We start from the raw sequence: 17302 nt of genomic DNA, 5'->3' as shown, positions 1-17302 counted from the left end.
TGTACATAGGAGGGAAAACAAGCACTCCATAGCTCTTAACCTGTGACAAAATCTGAAAATGAGCCTCTCCCAGCTTAAAATTCAGCGCCACCTTCTCTTGCATGAGGAAAGTGCACCAGAATGTGCCACTTGGCGCATTTACAAGCATTTTCCCGTTTCGGGGTTGCCGCCTAAAAATCTCCCAACCGGTCGCCCAGTTGACTTCACGACAGAGTAAGAAAATATTCTCCTTGTCATTCCGGAGGTAATGACGCAAACACATTTTCAGGTCCCAAAATAGCAGTTCCCTAAATTTTAGGAGATGCTGCCATTGTATCTTTCTAGGTCATCCGACCCCCTTTGTACACTGCAGCCACACCCAGAACTGAAATGTAGCCTCTGTAGCAAAGGATTCCACTTTGGCTAGTCAATGACCCCACTTTGGCTAACCATAGTCCTTGTCCAACCTTAGTGCTCTCTTGCCCTCAGGCCTGGACTCCCTCTGGACAGTTCCACACTAGCTATGCAATGCAAGGCAGTTACATTTCCCGAGGGGTGTTTCCAAAAAGTGAAAGTAAATAGATAATAAGAAAGAAATCAACAAAAAGGATAGATAGTAGTCACACGCTGGTGACACCGTGCCTCGCATGAGTGCATCCCACTATGAAGCAACGGCAGAATCAATCTCAAGCAGTCTGTCTATCACCTCGCGACCAATGTCATAATGTTCTGCCACAAAATCTGCATCCAGCATACGTGTCTCATGAAACAACCGCATAGAGCCAGCAGGGCCAGTGTCCCAAGCATCCCAATCAATGTGAGTCCTCTCACCAAGCTGACGGGGTGGATTAATCGAAGAATCAAGAACTACAGCATTCCAAATGAGAGGCTGGCGCTCAATCTCATGAGGGAGGTGAGCGTATGATAGCCCGTCGCATGGAAACCCAAATCTGAAGGAGCGATCGGATGAAGGGTGAGAGGGTGGTGGTGGACAAGGGGGCATCCGTAAAGAGAAAACAATACCCTGTATGCCAAGTATGTGACCGTCTCTAGTGCCGAGTCTTGGAGTCACTGTGCAAAGAGCGGCCTGAAGAAGCATCTTCCAAGGTTCTTGGCCGGGAAAAAGACCCCGAACAATAAGCTTGGTAAGAAGGGTGCGGCTCTGTAACTTTGGATCAATAATGCCAAGGCCTCCCTCTGACCTAGGACAAATAATCGTGGACCAGCGAACTCGAGCACGAGTATCAGTAGTCCCATCTGTCCCACTCCATAAAAAGTTCCGCACTAGTCGGCGGAGCTGAGCTATCACACCGGAATGTAACATCCAACAAGAGGCCGTATACCATACTGTAGCCGGAACGACCTGGTTCGCGACCAATGCACGGCCAGCCAACGACAGATGACGTGAAGACCAATGGCATAGCTTCCTGCGAATAGACAGTAGTACGGGTGCAAACTGCTGCTGTGAGGAAACATCAAATCCATCCTGAAAGCCCAAATATCTGCATGTCTGACCCGGCTGCATCCATGTGAAACCATCAGCTACCCCCCAAGTAGGTATGTCATCACTGCCAACCAGTAACCCATAGGATTTATGCCAGTTAATGCGTGCACCACTGGCAATGCAAAAAACCTCTAGGGCCTCCCGCATGGCGTCAAGAGCAGCTAGCAAATAGCGCAACATGAGCATAGTGTCATCAGCAAACTCTTGATCGATAAGGTCTGGAGCTGTAGGTACTGGCATGGTCAAGCCACGAAATGCATGACTCTGAGCACGAAGAAAGTCGGACATAGTCTCTCCTACAAACAGATACAGATATGCTGCTAAAGGACATCCCTGACGGACAGATCGAGAAAGCTCAAAACTGCGACTGACACGGCCACCAATAGTAATAGCACTGCTGGCAGTTCTGAAGAGAGCGGAAATGCCTGAGATCCATCTCGAAGGGAAACCCATCCGGGCTAAAGATCCTTCGAGAAAGTCCCACTCAACACGATCGTATGCTTTCTCGAAGTCAAGGATTAAAAAAGCGAGAGGTTCTAAAGATGATCTGGCCCACTCTACTGCCTCATAAAAAGTGAAGATATTATCCAGGATGCATCGATCCATGACAAAGCCTGTCTGAGAAGTATAAATAATATCTGGTAAGAACGGCCGCAAGCAATGGCTGATCAATAATGCTAATATCTTATAGACTGAAGGGAGTAGGGTAATAGGTCTCCACTGTCGGAGCTGAGTGGTGTCACCTCCCTTCGGAATAAGAGATATGAGACCTGAACAAAGATCCGGATGCATGTGTCCTGATGCAAAGATGTCCTGACAACCGCCCAGCAGTGGTATATGCAATACATCCCAATATGTCAAAAAGAAAGCTCTAGTGAGGCCATCCTCTCCTGGACAGGAGGATGGATCAAGACTCTCTATAGCAGCATGGAGCTCTGCAAGTGTGAAGGGTGCCAACAAGATCTCTGCCATAATGTCTGTACAACGGTGTCGAGTGTGATGCCAGATCTGCTCACGGGCAAGTAAAACCTCAGTAGTGCATACATCAGCAGTGAACAATGTCTCAAAATAATCTGCACACATATCAAGAATAACATCAAGATGCATATGTAGTGTCCCCTAAGCATCGCACAAAGTCCGAAGGGTGGTGCCAGGAGGGCGTTCTTTATGCGCAGCGAAGAAGTCTTTATTCATTCGATCAACTTTAGCTATCCAATGAGATACTGAAGCATGATGAGTGAACTCAGACATAGCCTCCTGTACGCGACGAATCTCTTCTGTGAGCTCTGTCTGTTTAGCAGCGAGATAAGCATCCTGAGGCCACTCCTCAAGCAAGCGCTGAGTGGAACCAAGAGGGATGTGAAGATCAGACTCGCGTACTCTCAACTGACAATGAATAATAGCAGTCTGGTCACGGCAGTAAATACTAGACTAAGTAATGCAATGAGCAAGAAACTCTCCAGGGGGTCCACAATAAGAACCATCCGTGGACCATAAGTCACGAATCTGCTGCTGCAATACTTGAGTGGTGAGAACACTGTCAGGGATGCGGCAGCCTCGTCTCTATGCAGAGGATCTAGTGAAGGAGATAAACAAGGAGATGGGTAAATGATATGAGAGGCTGGTCCCTCTCCATATAGTAGTAAATCCGCCTAGAGCTACTGCCCAAGGGCCAATGTAAAAACAATCAAGTCGCTCTAATAATCTCCCCTGCTGTCTCTGAAACCCCCAAGAGTAATGAAGTGTAGCAGGGTGGTGACCAAAAGAGGGTATGTGCCCGGCGTCAACACCTTGAATAGCTAGAAGAAATCGATCCCAAGCTGGCTGCTCATTGGGAGAAATGGATGATAGAACGGGAGGTGTGATGGCTCGCCAATCAGAGTCGCTCTCAACGTTGTTGAAGTCACCTCCAACAACCCAAGAGTCTACAGCAGGTAGAACAGCAGCCAAGGAAGACCAAAAAGTAGCCCTCTCCCGAGGGGTAGTGGGTACATAGACTGACATAAAACCAATGATAGATTCCCGAATCCGAATAGAAACATAAACTGCTTTGCCAGCGACAAGGGTGCCATGCTGCTGAACTGAGGCCAAGTAACGTGGCCCCACTGAGATGCATACACCGCAACTCTGTCCATGAAGGCCCAGAGCAGGCTCCCAAAAAGTGCGGGCGCCCGAGGGCATGAGATTGCCAAAGGGAGTGGCAATTTTATGCTCCTGTACTAGTAATATATCCACAGTGCCCACTACATGAGCGTGTAAATCTCTGCGAAGTAAAAGCTTACGGGAACCTTTTACCCGAGAAGTTTGTAAACCATTAGCATTCCAAGAAACTACATGTAAATCCATAGACTGCATGAAAGAGTTTGAATAACATCTGACTAACTGCGCATCTTCTTGGAGGCAGCTGGGCCATCCAAGGGGTGAGCTTCAAGCGGTAGGAAAGCAACCCGCAAGCCCTCTCTAAGATATGGTGTCTCATTGCACCAACTGTGGACCTCAGCTTGTTTACATTGCATTACCGATGCTGCAACTTTGACACCCCAAATGCGCATAGACATAGGAAGCACCACATCTGAGGATACATGAATGACCATAGGCAATGAATAGCAAGCATAAACATCACTCCACTCTATAGCACCAATACATGAAGGGTAGTGAGGAGACAAAACATCAAGAGCGGAAGTAGACAACCATAAATGAAGCTGAGCCATAGTCTGTGCGTGCACAAAATGTAGAACCTGATCCTCGGACCATTCCTGAGCAGCGTGGAATGGAAGGAAAAAGGAATGGGTAGGCTGAGAGCGACTGCCTATTAAAGAGGGAACACAACTTGTCTTGTGATACATAAGGTAGAGTTGCACCCGCAATGGCCCTTCTGAGTCACCGCACATCTCAGCCCGATGAGTGCCCCAGGAAAGAGGGCAAGAGCTGAGAAAACTGCGTGGGACGTAAGTATGAGCTGCTGAGGGAGGGGGAGGACCACAAGGTGGAGGGGGTAGAGTAAGGGCGAGAGGAAGAGGAGGAGAAGGGAGAGGTAGTAGCGGTGAATGATCCATCTGCATGGGAACAGGGACCTCGGGAAGAGGGGAAGGAGCGGGCGGGGGAACTACAGGTGAAGGAGGAGCTGGTAGCAGAGGTAAGTGATCCTGTGGCGAAGAAGAAGAATGGCGAGGAGATGCAAGGGGTAAGGGGGTGGTGGAAACTTGAGAGGGAGCAGGAGAGGTAACACTGGGGGCTGGCTGCGTTGTTGGTTGCTGACAAGGACGGAAGGAATGATTACGACCCACTTTCTGCCATGCTGCCTCAATGGGAGCTGAAGCGGAGGGAGGAACATGGAGGGTCCGAGCTCGAGGAGCGCATGTAGGCTACTGAGGTGCTTGAGTAGTAGGAGGAGGAACCCGCTGTTGACGCTGGCCACGTGCTGAGCATGACTGCCACGAGCCGGCTGTTGTTGCCGCCGATGGTGTGGCAGGGTGGGGCAATCTCGCGCCAAGTGTCCCATCTCGTGACAACGTAAGCACTGTCTTGGGCGGCCAGTGACTACCATTCGGAGAGAGTAGTCTCAATCGCGCACAGCCACAGTAACTGTATCCGGTAATGAAGTATCCCCAAACACCAAGACCTGAATGCGAGCTGGGCCAGATGAGAAGATGCAGGATCCTGGAACTTCCGTGCCAAAATGAGCAGCAATCATCTGAAGGAGATGCTCATCAATAAAATGGAGGGGTATATCCGGGAAGGAGAGCGTTAGCGGGAATCTGGGAATAAGGTGTCGACTGTCAAACTCCTCAGTGGAAAACTCGGGATACCACCTCGTCAAGTATATCATCCTGCGATCAGAGAGTATCGGAGAGCGAGCCAGGAGAGATGAGGCAGTGGCGGGATCTGAAAGACGTACCATGAATATGCCCCTGCCAAGGAATGTAAGCTCCGAGATCCGTCCCTGAGTGGTGCCCAATGCAGTCTGACACCAATCACGTATAGAAGATCGAGGTGGAGACTGTCCAATCATCCGGCCAACCAAGGCATGCTGAGCCAAGTGTTGTACTTTGGAGTCAATGCGTGTCAACAGGTCGCCAGTGCAATCCACGCGACAGGCATGTGGTGATGGAGCGCCGTGTGTAGCACTCGAGACCGGCAAAGCCGCCATGAAGAATGGGAGAGACTGGCAAACGGTAAAAGCAAGACCCGAAGTGAAGCTTGGACTCTCTCTCTCTCTCTCTCTCTCTCTCTCTCTCTCTCTCTCTCTCTCTCTCTCTCTCTCTCTCTCTCTCTCTCTCTCTCTCTCTCTCTCACAAGCAGTAGATAGATGCGCGCAGAGCACAGTTAGGGTTTCGGGCAATTAGGGTTTCGGGCAGTGAGGGTTTCCGGCTGTTAGGGTTTCGCGCAGTTAGGGTTTCGCAGTGTTCAGTTTGCGGCTGTTAGGGTTTTGCGCAGGCAGCAACAGGTACACGCAGGCTGCAGGCGACATTTAGGGTTCGCGCAGGCAGGCAGCTGCAGGCTAGAATCGCGCAGCAGAGGGCAGAGGCTATTTCGCGCGCAGGCAGGGAAAGCTTGGACAGGTCGCGGCAGGGCAGGGCTCTCCATGTCCTCCTGATGTCTAGCTGGGTCAGGTCTTGGCGGATGAGCTTGGTGATCTCCGACCGTGTAAGAATGAGAGATGGTGCATCCAATGAGTACTCGAATGGTGGCAGCCTGTCTATGCTGAACCCATGCGCCTGAAACCATGATGTCATCTCCCCATACCAGCATGTTGTATCTCCTTGTATGGCTAATTGTCGAGAGGACTCAAGTGCTATGCGAGCTCTGGGAAGTTCCCATGTGCGGTTTATGAAGGAGACTGATCTGGTGAGCGCCTCCACCACTAGTGGGGGGGCCGCTAGCTCTGCGCGGATAATGGCCCGTGGCTCTAAGGAGCAGCGAGATCATAGAGACGAGAGGTTTCTCCATGTTCCCCCATCCGTCTGTGCGACCCGACCTCCCGTGGTGATCGAAAGAGGACCCCCATATCTCGGCCCCATAGAGCAATGCTGAAGCCACCAAGGTGTCAAAGAGCCAGAGCTTCGTCCGGGGCTCGTGAAACTGAACCTGCGAACACATCCTCTCCAATCTACCCAGTGCTGCGTGGGCTCTAGTCAATCTGGTCTCTGCTGCTCTTCTGAGTGAGAATGTGGGTCCGCTGAAAACCACTCCAAGGTAAGTGTAAGCGTCTGTGTACTCCACAGTCTCCCGGCCGTATGTGAATGTAGGTGCTGACCTCCTGATCCACTGTGGGGTGGTATTAAACACCATAACCTTGGTTTTACCAAGGTTAACAGACAAACCACTTTCGTGGGCAAACGTATGCAGAGTATCCAATTGACGTTGCATTCCCTTTGGGGATTCGGAGATCAACACAATATCATCGGCATATAACAGAAGTGGAATCCATGTACCTGCCAGCTGTGCATCGTTATCCCCATCACTGTCAATGTAGTCAGAAACCTCATCCACATACATACCGAAAAGAGTAGGAGAGAGCGGACAGCCTTGCTTCACCCCAATAGTGGAGTGAACCGGTGTAGAAAGTCCCTCCGGGGTGCGTACATGCCCTGCCCTATCTACTACGAGATACAAGGCCGCTCCCATTGCTTGTTCAGAGAGGGTTTTGGACCACTCGCAATAGTAATGGGATACGAAGACCAGAGATGCCTAGGTTTGTTCTTGCTCGAGCTGCGCAAACACAGAGAGAGCCTGATGATGGCAAGGCTAGCCAGTCTCAAAGACGGATCACAGACTTCTTCAGAGCAAACACAGGACAGCCGCAAGAGCCACTCCCACAGCAGAGCTCCCCCTCGTCTCACACCAGCGGCACATTGATCGACCGAGCGACTGAACTGGGGAAATCCAGGCACCCACGACTGCGAAGGACTACACAGCACCGACGGAGGCTACGTCAAAAGATTCGGAGCACGCTGGCCAGCCATGCACGACGCCCGGTCAGATCACTAACCATGGAGGAAATTGATGAGATTCGCCAACGACCGATGCTAGATTTTTTGTGATAAACCGCCCATTTTTGCTTAGTCTTCTGCTTAGCTCACATCGACCAACCTAGGATCCCATAGTATATATCTTTGTTTTGTACTGTTGTTAGGTTATTTTCGTTACTCTGACTTTGTATCAGATCCACCACCTTGTAACTTGCTGGTCTCATAGGTCACTATGGCCTTTTGAAGACGTTAATATAACATTTCATTTCATCTCTCTCTCTCTCTCTCTCTCTCTCTCTCTCTCTCTCTCTCTCTCTCTCTCTCTCTCTCTCTCTCTCTCTCTCTCTCTCTCTCTCTCTCTCTCGGATCTCTTGTGATCTAGCTATCCCAGCTAGCCGCTGTTCACACCAAGTAGTTTAGTATTTTATTGTGACATTTGTCATTTCATTTTTGTCATCGTTGTCATCTTGTTACTCTGACTCTGACTTTGTATCAGATCCACCACATTGTAACTTTCTGGTCTCATAGGTCACTTTGGCCTTTTGTAGACGTTAATATAACATTTCATTTCATTTCATTTCTCTCTGTCTGTCTGTGTGCGCGCGCGCGCTGCAGTCCCAGCAACTGCGTTTCTGCTGCTGCAATGGCGATATCTCTTTGTGCCGAGGGACTAGCGAGCAGGAGGGGACGAGCAGCTGGGCGCAGGCAAGAGGTGACAAACGCAACGGGGGCAAGATGCAAGCCGGCAGGGAGGTGCAGTAGAAAGGGGGGGGGGGGGGGGGGGGGGGGGGCGTTCTTGGGTGGAATCTGTAGAAGATAGTGATTTCTTTTAAGGTGGAGCCAGTACGTCCTATGAGTACAAGAGAGACTCCAGCTCCCTGCTGGAAATATATGTTCACCAATATAAATAGATGTTCACATGAGAAGGTAAGTTCAGCAATATATATTGTTTAAGGAGGCATCCTGCCTTCTTCAAATGGTGAGCATTGTGCCCATCTACAAGTAGGGGCAATGCATGGACCATGGTCCAGCTAATATCACGCTTTACAATTGCATGCTTCTATTCTTAAGATTGACTTCTTTAAAATTTCAATGATTCCAAAAGGCAACCTTAAGATATCTCAAATGCCACCTTGATAAGAATTTGTTTCCCCCCTCCCTGCCCCATGCACATAATTTATTAGAGAAGAGTCAGCAGAAATCTAAAGCTTGGAGCTTACTCTGCAACAAAGACATGGCCATCCTTAACAGATAAATCCGACTTCTTCTTGAAAGCTCCTGGTGGACGAGTTGGCTTATTTTCACCTGGCAATCGTTGAGCTTTTGGCCATGGATGGACTTTGGTCCGTACAAGGTGGAGCACAGAATTAGGCTTCACCTCTTGCTGTGCAAGGCTCTTACTGACTTCGAGTTCTTTCCCACAGTAAAATATTTTTGCTCTTTCAGATGTTCTCAAGTCTGAAAAAGTAACTTGAAGTCAAAATGTAGAAAATTCAAAAAAAAAAAACGTCTAACTTTATACTATTAACGGCATTTGTGATTAATCATTCACACTAGTATCACAGACCTTACCTCGAAACTTCTTTAACAACTTTGCTTTCACTGATTCCAGAGATTCTGATGCGTCTACATTTAGTTTACTCCCTTTCCCTCCCATGGTCTTAAGGATCACTTTCATAGGCCCCGATACTGAGAGTTTTCCTTGTTCCTTTGCTGCAACCTCATTGTGATGAGGATACCAGATTGCTTTTGGCCGGTGGAAATTTGCAAGATCTTTGCTGCATATCACAGAAGTTCATAACTCTCAGCCACAGATCAGAGTTAATATATTCATCTCCATTACCCTTCAAATATCCTACAACACTAGTATCCTGCAAAAAATTTTAGAAAAATGAAACCTTTCAAACAATCTTTATTTATTTTTTCTAAGATTTGATATTTTGCATGAAGTGAAGAAATCAGAACCTACTTGGCCAGCTTTGGCTTCATAGTCTGCAATTTCGTTGCAGGAATAGAATGCAGAACTTTTATTCCATGCACACTTCGTTTCTTTAAGCTTGACTTCTGTTGCTGGGGATTTTTTTTGTTCATATAAAATTTGTCATTCGAAATGTTGAACCTTGCAAGGGAGGAGAGACCAATTTGAAGAGCATCTTTATTATCACTTATGTTGCTGTTTCGCATGTGAGGTGTGAGAATCATAGCCGCAGCATGCGCTTTTAGATGGTTGTTACTTTTTCCTTCTATTACTTCAAACATCATATTGCTGTCCTGTAAATTCAAGATCACATTGGAAGAAAAAGGCTTTCTACTCAATGTATTATCACGATCCCATATGATATGTTCTTGCCAGCTTCCAAACATAAGCTCTGAGCTCTGCAAATTAAGCCTTTCCAATTTTTCAGAGAATTTTTGCGCATTGTCCACTTCCCTCAGAGCAGGCAGAGTGTTTAACCTCAATAGCTGGGGGTGCTTAGTATCACAATCAGCACGTGGTTTTGGGTTGAAACACTCCAGAGAAACAGGCCTACAAGTATGCCACTCTCTGTTAAATGCCATGTCTTCTGTGTTATCCCGCGAGGGCTCGTCACCCATTCTTATGCACACTGCGTCATCTTCCCTCGTGTCTACATCCATTTCGTCAATAGATCCGGACCATTGATGAGCACAGTCAACCGGATCTTCTCTTACTTGTGTACAGAATTCATCATCCCAGAGGATGGCTGCCTCCCAATCCTCCTGATGAATAGGTTGCAGGGTAGGTGATGGGACATCTATCCTTTCAATCAAGGGATGCCAGCCTCCTTGGTTGGGCTGTGTATTGTAGATAATATCACTGCCATGCAGGAGGTCATCAGACGACAAATCCTTGCTGCTAAAATCCTCTTCTCGCCCAACATAATCAGCAGAAACTTCTTGAATCTCCTCCCAACTACCCTTCCTTGCCGAGCCAGTTGCAAGCAGAGAAAAATCATCTTCTTCCTGCTGCTGAGATTGTACATCTGCAAAGATAAAAGGGAATTTGAAAGTCAGCAACAAAAAGCACTATTATTGTAAGTCAAACCAAAAGGCGAAGACTTCATGTTTTGAGCTTGTAAAAACGCCTGTATATAAATTTCATGGTTGAGCCTCAAGAAACCTAAGAATATCAAGCTGCTGTTTTCATGGCTGAAGTAACACAACAGCAGACATGGAGTTTTTCTATAGAAGAAAATTTACATTTACTCAAATCACTTACATAAATATCATTTTCTCGATCACTTCACAATCTTACATGTGTCTAAGACTTGTCCTCCTACCCACAACAAAGCCCTGTGGTTAGGACTTAATGTGTGCAAGACACATCCAAACATCATCCTTAATGAGGAAGTAGCCAAAAGGTTATAGTCACTCTCATTGAGAGGTTGCGACTTCTCAACCTAGTTCAAAGGTTCCTTATCATGTTTGAAGTTCTACATCACTACAAGTGAATCTCTCCTTCAGGTACTTTAATAATTTGCTGCTCAACGGAATGACACTGGTTTTTAACAAAGGCCGCCCCCCCGCCCCCCCCCCAAAAGCATACATCAACAAAAAATTTGGGAACTGAAATTTCTATCACGACTACAAAGATGGGAGGGCAGAATCAGCTATATTGAAGCCTAGCACTAACCAAAAGCATGAGACCAAAAGAGTTTCTACAACACAACATAGTATAGGGCATACATGTCACTATAAATAAGAAATATTTCCATGATGCGAACTAGTTGCAGCTCAGAGAAAAGCTTCACATTTGAAATCCGTGGACCACATGTCTGTGAATATGCCTTGAACATATACCTAAATGAGTCCAGCAAATTCCTCCCTGGACTCCATCACCATCAACTCCATCTTGCATAGTAATGAGTGAGTACTAGGACATCGTACTCTTCACTGTGTGATCACTAACCACATTAAACTCACCCCTGAATCAAAAAACACCCCCTTCTGCTAACAAATTAGCTGCAAATTTTAAGAAAGGCTTACATCCATTGATACACTACCCAAAAACCGATTACACTACTTAATCAAGAGTCTCACCATCTCATTCTTCGAGAAATTTAGTGCATCTAGCTCTTTAAGGTCAAAGAAATTTCACATCAGCACAAACAATGAGAAACCAGATCTTCCTCATTCTTTACAAGGCTGACCTCACTAACCACGGGGGGAATTAGCTTCCATCCCGATTCCACCAATAATACAAGCCACCTTATTGGTTGTTTTCCAGTCATCTTCTCGAGTCACCTAGAGACTGAGGGTGAGACGGGTAAGGGACCCATTCTTCTAGGGCTTCCCACATCTACGGAATCCTATAAGCATTTTCACTTGATTACATGGTAGTGGTAAAATCATCATTTACCTCGATTACAACCATGCATCAAGTGCTCTCGACTTTATTCAGTAAGACTCACACAGCAGCTGATGAAAATTAACAACTTGTTCATGACCTTGCACCTTCATACTTACAAAGACCAAAGAGGCCTAAAAGGTCACCACAAGCTGAAAATGAAACACGACCAAGAAAAAATGTATAATCAATTTTTCTCCAGATACTGTTTTTCTCCATCTCTACAGTATGAAAAGCTTGATATGTATTTTTTCTTCTTAATGGAGAAAGAACAAACAAAACTTGTAATAATACTACAGAGAGGCACGGCTATGTAGGCTTAATGTGAGTGTTCCATGTAGGCATCCCATGTTGGACATTGCAAAGAACTCTGAATGTAGAAGTGCTCCATCTCGATTATATGAATGTCTCTACTCCTTAAGCAATTGTATTCAATCAAGGGTGTGTGCCAAGACATAGAAATATCTGAGCATCCATGCAAGGTTGCAAGGTTGATAGTATTCACACTTATAGAGGTAAAGATAAATAAAGCAATCAATATACATCTATACCCACAGGCACTCAATTGATCAAAATATACTTAGGGTAGTACTTGATTTATGCAAGAATCGAAGGTCAAAAAAAGCCAAAAAAAAGATGTCAATTTCCTGCATGCGTGGAACTCATACCAAGACCATTTGCCAGCCACTAATTAAGTTTCAAAGACCTCACCTTTCAAATCTATCCGGGACTTTTGCTGCTTTTTGTCTTTCCTGTGAAGCACAGGAAGCTCATGCTGGCCAAAGAGCTCAGAAAACCAAAGCACAGCATGCCCATCTTCCTCATATAGCACAGGCAATTCAAGTTTTGATGAAACTCGCTGAGCATCTATAACCTTCAGAGACATATAATGCATGGGTTAATCAGAAAAGAAACTGATTTGAAATTCTTTTTCTATGAACTTAAAAAACATACCCATCTCACAAGAAGAACAATGATTCAATGTCAAAACTAATTAAACAGCACTCTGCTGCAAAAAAATACTGATTCATTCATAACGTATGCTTAACTCTTCCATACACCACAAGAAGAAATAGAAGCAACCATCTGAAAAAGGTCAACCTTACCTTCGTCAGAGGAAGAGCGGTAAATTCCTCTCGGTGCAATTCCAAGAAATTACTGCCATGTTCAACACTGGCACGAACATACGCTGGTGCCTCAGGGGATAGATCCCTGTCATAGACGCCTGCTTCATTTGATGCTATGACTTTTTCCTTAAACCCTTGTAAAGCGTCTTGCTGTGGATTACCCATTTGACCCTCATAGAAATCCTCTTTGCCTGCATTGTCTTCTTTGGTGTCTTCCTCTTTGTCATAGTCATCATCTTCATCATAGTCTTCCTCTTCGGGGCGAGACAAAGGTCCTGCCAAGGCAGCTCGAGCATAAAATTTTTCATCTTGAGCAATTGCCTGCTCATCATGAGACACTGCTCCAGCCTCTGGTCCTACGTCGACGACTTCTTGTTCATCTTCAAAGTCAACTGCATTATCAGCTTTCCTGCTATAGTCTGCACAATTGAAAAACATTTTGATTTTGCACACCTCTTGCTTGTTACTATCTAAAGAGTCACTTATGCTATGCAAAAATAAATCTGTTTCTTGAAAAAAAATTACTTTCTTAAGCTTTACCTTCTCTCTCTTTACCAAAATTTGCAGGTGCATCAGACTTCTGCCAGCAACATAAAATATGAGACAACAAAAACACCATAATTTAAACAAACTGCATGAACTATTTGCCAGTACCAGATTAACTCACCTCAATATTAATTAACGAGTCTTTGCAGGAAACGCTCAATGCAGACAAATGCTCCTTACCCTGTCAATAACAAAACCTCTAAGATAACAAGTTTCGTTTTAACCAGAGGAAAACACATCCAACATACATCTAAATAGTTGTGACTTGCATAATTGCATGCATGTACCTGCACATATGGGTGGTACAAAGTGTAGAAGCACAAAGGGAGAGAAAGAAAGAAAGCATATAAACATCTCTAATAGACCAATGTGGCCTATGAGACCAAACCAGTATATATAAAGAAGGAAATCTCTCATCTGTGAGAAACAGACAAATAACCTAAAGCTAAAGGTTGAAATGAGCTACCTATATAAAAACTACATCCATAACAAGGTATCACTAAAATATCCTCTCTATGAACTGCCTTCCTCATGGGAAGATGAAGGTCTGTGTGATTGAGATGTCATGGCATCCGTCTCTAATGCCGCTAAATGATCGCCTGTCTCCAATGTGAGCTTCGAGTCTCCTCCTAGATGGATGTGGTCATGTCGCTCAGGTGAGAGCTACTACTCTACCCAAAGTAACATCTCTCCAATATGAAGGCCCTCAATAATGTGTCTTTGTCGGAGTCGATGAAGCACCACTAACCGCACTCAGCCATGAGACAAAAAAGAAGTCGGTAAAGATATTCTGCCCCAATGGCAGTGGCTGATGGGGACTCGTTTCCAGCAGGATGGCTGCTCAGCATCCCTGGAGCTGCAAGCGAAAAAATATACCTAGATGAATCCAGGATAAGCCCAGATTCACCCTTAAAGGAAAGTGCAAGGTATAGACCCATGGTAGTCACCCACAAGAGAATATAACCATCAGCTCCATCATGCATAGTATTGACTAAATACCACGACATCCCCACTAACGTCGTCAGTGCCCAATAGTGGGTGTAGAACTAGGTACTAACATATGCTCCCAAACACAACACACACCACACGCACACACACATGAGCATACATAAACACAAAGTTCAACGTACCGAGTTTCTGTCATGACTCCAGAGATCAAGGGCAGACTCGGCCATAATGAAGCCTAGCACTAAAAGAAGCATTAAATCGAAAAAATTAGACAGGGTCTAGTACAAGTTGTGTGCGTGAGATGAGCACATATTACAAAGTAGAGTGCACTTCATGTGAACCTAAAGAGGAATAACGTGTGGGCTCTGCTGCACGCTACCCACTGCCATATCCCTCGTGTCACAAATGTGATGATGTGGCAGGCCATTAAGTGGAGGGCGGACACATATGTTGACATGGCAAATTTCTGTACAGTACAGAATTCTCCCTGATTTGCACCGCGATGCGACAAGGCAGACTGTAAAGCACTTTTAGGAGTTTTGCTTTTCAGCCCTCTTGCTTTTCACTAAAGCCCTTTTTTAGGGGTTGTAAAAGCCTATAAAAGGAGGCCTTGCGAGCTACTCTGGTCATACCAATGTATGGCTACACAAAAGCAGAGTGACTCCACAGCAATTGTACTCTGTATTCATCAATATAGAAAGAAGTACCGAAAGAGGCGCCAAACTTTGGGGCCACTGCGTCTTGAAGCCGAACTCTACCGCTCCATGTCTCGACTCCTTTGAATTTGGAAGTTCAATTGTTCAATTTCTATTTTGTCCGTGTGTGTTGCTAAGGATTTACCGCCTTGCCAGTGTCAACCTGGTTATAGTGGTATCAAAGCTTTCCGTTGATTCTTCTTCAGACTCTAAGCAAGAACAGCAACAGGTTCCTGATACAGTTTTGCAAGGGGAAGATTCCAATGGGAACATGATTCCACCAACAACCCCTTTACTAAGAACGAGTCTGAGGATCATTTTGAACACTCCCTTGAGGAGGATCCGCAAACTACATATCTACACCGCAAATTACAATTGAACACTTGTACACTGACGTTGATGAGGTTGTCATGGGATCAAACCTATGCTCAAGATATGAAGAACCAATTGATTCTTGAATTAAGTTAAATATGGCGGAAGACTACCCAATAACTCTGAGGCCATAAAGCAAGCCTGAGAGTAGAAAAAAAGCCCCCTTCTGACAACAGAGAACATTGATCGTGCTATAAATACTACAAGTGCTCAAGAAAGGGATGGAAGTTCGAGTCTCTTCCAGGGTACTTGGATAGACACCTTATTAGAGTTCAGATTCATGTAGGGTGGTACCAGGCTTTTGTGTCTCCCAAGAGTAGATTAGGAAATAAGGGCTCTGTGTCCGTCCATACATGAGGTAGATGTACCAAACTTGGACACCCCAAGTCCAGATTCTGTCGCGACATGAGAGAGAATCACTTAAAATACTTCACAACTTTAAAATCACAATTCAATTTGGTCGACACGACCCGGCGTAGTTCCGTGCCCGGAGAGATTGGCGCCCCTTTTGGTATTTCTTTTATATTAATCTTTGAGCAAAGTACAACTCCCGCAGGGTCCTCCACTCTCAGACTCTGCATCCAGATGCTCTGAAGAGTGAGGCCCTTAGGGCTCTTTTATTCTTACAAGGGATGCCCAAAAGCAGTTAAACTCCAAAAACAACTTGCTCCCAAAAGTTTTAAACTTAAAAGCAAAAGTTCCAAAAGCAACAGGTTCCCAAAATCTGCCAAAAGCAATCAGCGCAAATTACGAAATTCCGTACAATCTGTAAGCGCAAAATCCGGGACTGTCCGTACAGTCTACCACGTCAGCATGTCAGCGCAGAATCCGGAAATCCGTACTGCTGCCACGCCATCGCATCCATTCAGTTCTGCCAGGTCATCTTTCCCGCCCGGGTTGTCATGCCACGTCATCAGTCGGGGTGGTTCTGCCACATCATCACTTTGTGACATACCCCCTCTTGAAAGAATTGTAATCGCCCTCGATTACGCCTGCAAAACAGACAGAGGCCATAAACCAATTCAATAGACACCGACTCTAAGTACCGACGCACTAGACACGACACATCTAGCAGTTTTACAAAGACAACAGTCACATCTCTACACAAAACATCACAAGACATCACATGACAATCAATCACAGAAACATTCATTCCAAATCTCAGACCAAACGAATTTAGTAACCACATCTACATCTATTATGGACCTCATTGATGTCGGGTTAACTAATCCCATATTGCGATCATGTGTATAGAGATTTCCAACTCAAGCACTGTCGTGTGCAAGTAGTCATTCGCGCCTCAAGCACTGTCGTGTGCAAGAAATCTGTCGCCTCAAGCATTGTCGTGTGCGAGAAATCCTTTCTGGGGATCCCAATCCATCACTAAGTTCATACTGAACAGAGTTATTGTCTGTTCACAGGTAGAAGGTTCTTCTATATTAGTTTCATTCAAAATTCATGATACTTATCGGATTCATTCTGAAGCGGTCATTGCTCCCCATTGCATTCATCATCATCGATTTTACCTGTTATCTGCATACAACTAGCAAGTTCTTCCAAAAAACATTAATCTCATAAATCAATAATCATCTTCAAAAATTCCTATTTCAAAGTTCTTCATCCACACACTTAGTTCATGTTGAGCACAGTGTTTCAATCATCTAGTCATCTCATCCGTCTTTATGCACCTAGATCCCTGTGTAGCCGTCTCATCACGTAGAACTCTTGATACACTCACCACAGCATCTAGTCATCTCATTCATATGGGAATCTTGACGCACTAGAATCATTCA

General features: G+C 45.6%; 1 protein-coding gene across 2 annotated transcripts in view; it reads right to left on the bottom strand.

The window, feature by feature from the left end:
- HAF01 (HAC13 protein (HAC13)) overlaps nt 1-17302 on the bottom strand; it is a 180134-nt gene that overhangs the window by 115188 nt on the left and 47644 nt on the right. Inside the window, exons 3-9 of one of the 2 annotated variants that reach the window (XM_086507642.1) lie at nt 13616-13675; nt 13489-13528; nt 12928-13367; nt 12533-12695; nt 9425-10457; nt 9028-9233; nt 8676-8913 (exon numbers count right to left, since the gene is read on the bottom strand). In XM_086507642.1, the coding sequence (XP_086363768.1) occupies nt 8676-8913; nt 9028-9233; nt 9425-10457; nt 12533-12695; nt 12928-13367; nt 13489-13528; nt 13616-13675 (2180 nt within the window). The remainder of the gene's footprint in view (nt 1-8675; nt 8914-9027; nt 9234-9424; nt 10458-12532; nt 12696-12927; nt 13368-13488; nt 13529-13615; nt 13676-17302) is intronic. The other variant, XM_086507643.1, reaches the window with a different exon arrangement.

Source organism: Adiantum capillus-veneris, chromosome 30 (genome assembly GCF_014529385.1).
Source record: "Adiantum capillus-veneris isolate H3 chromosome 30, ASM1452938v2, whole genome shotgun sequence".
Classification (NCBI taxonomy): Eukaryota; Viridiplantae; Streptophyta; class Polypodiopsida; order Polypodiales; family Pteridaceae; genus Adiantum; species Adiantum capillus-veneris.
The sequence above is the reverse complement of the archived record's forward strand: the minus strand, read 5'-3'. Positions and strand labels throughout refer to the sequence as shown.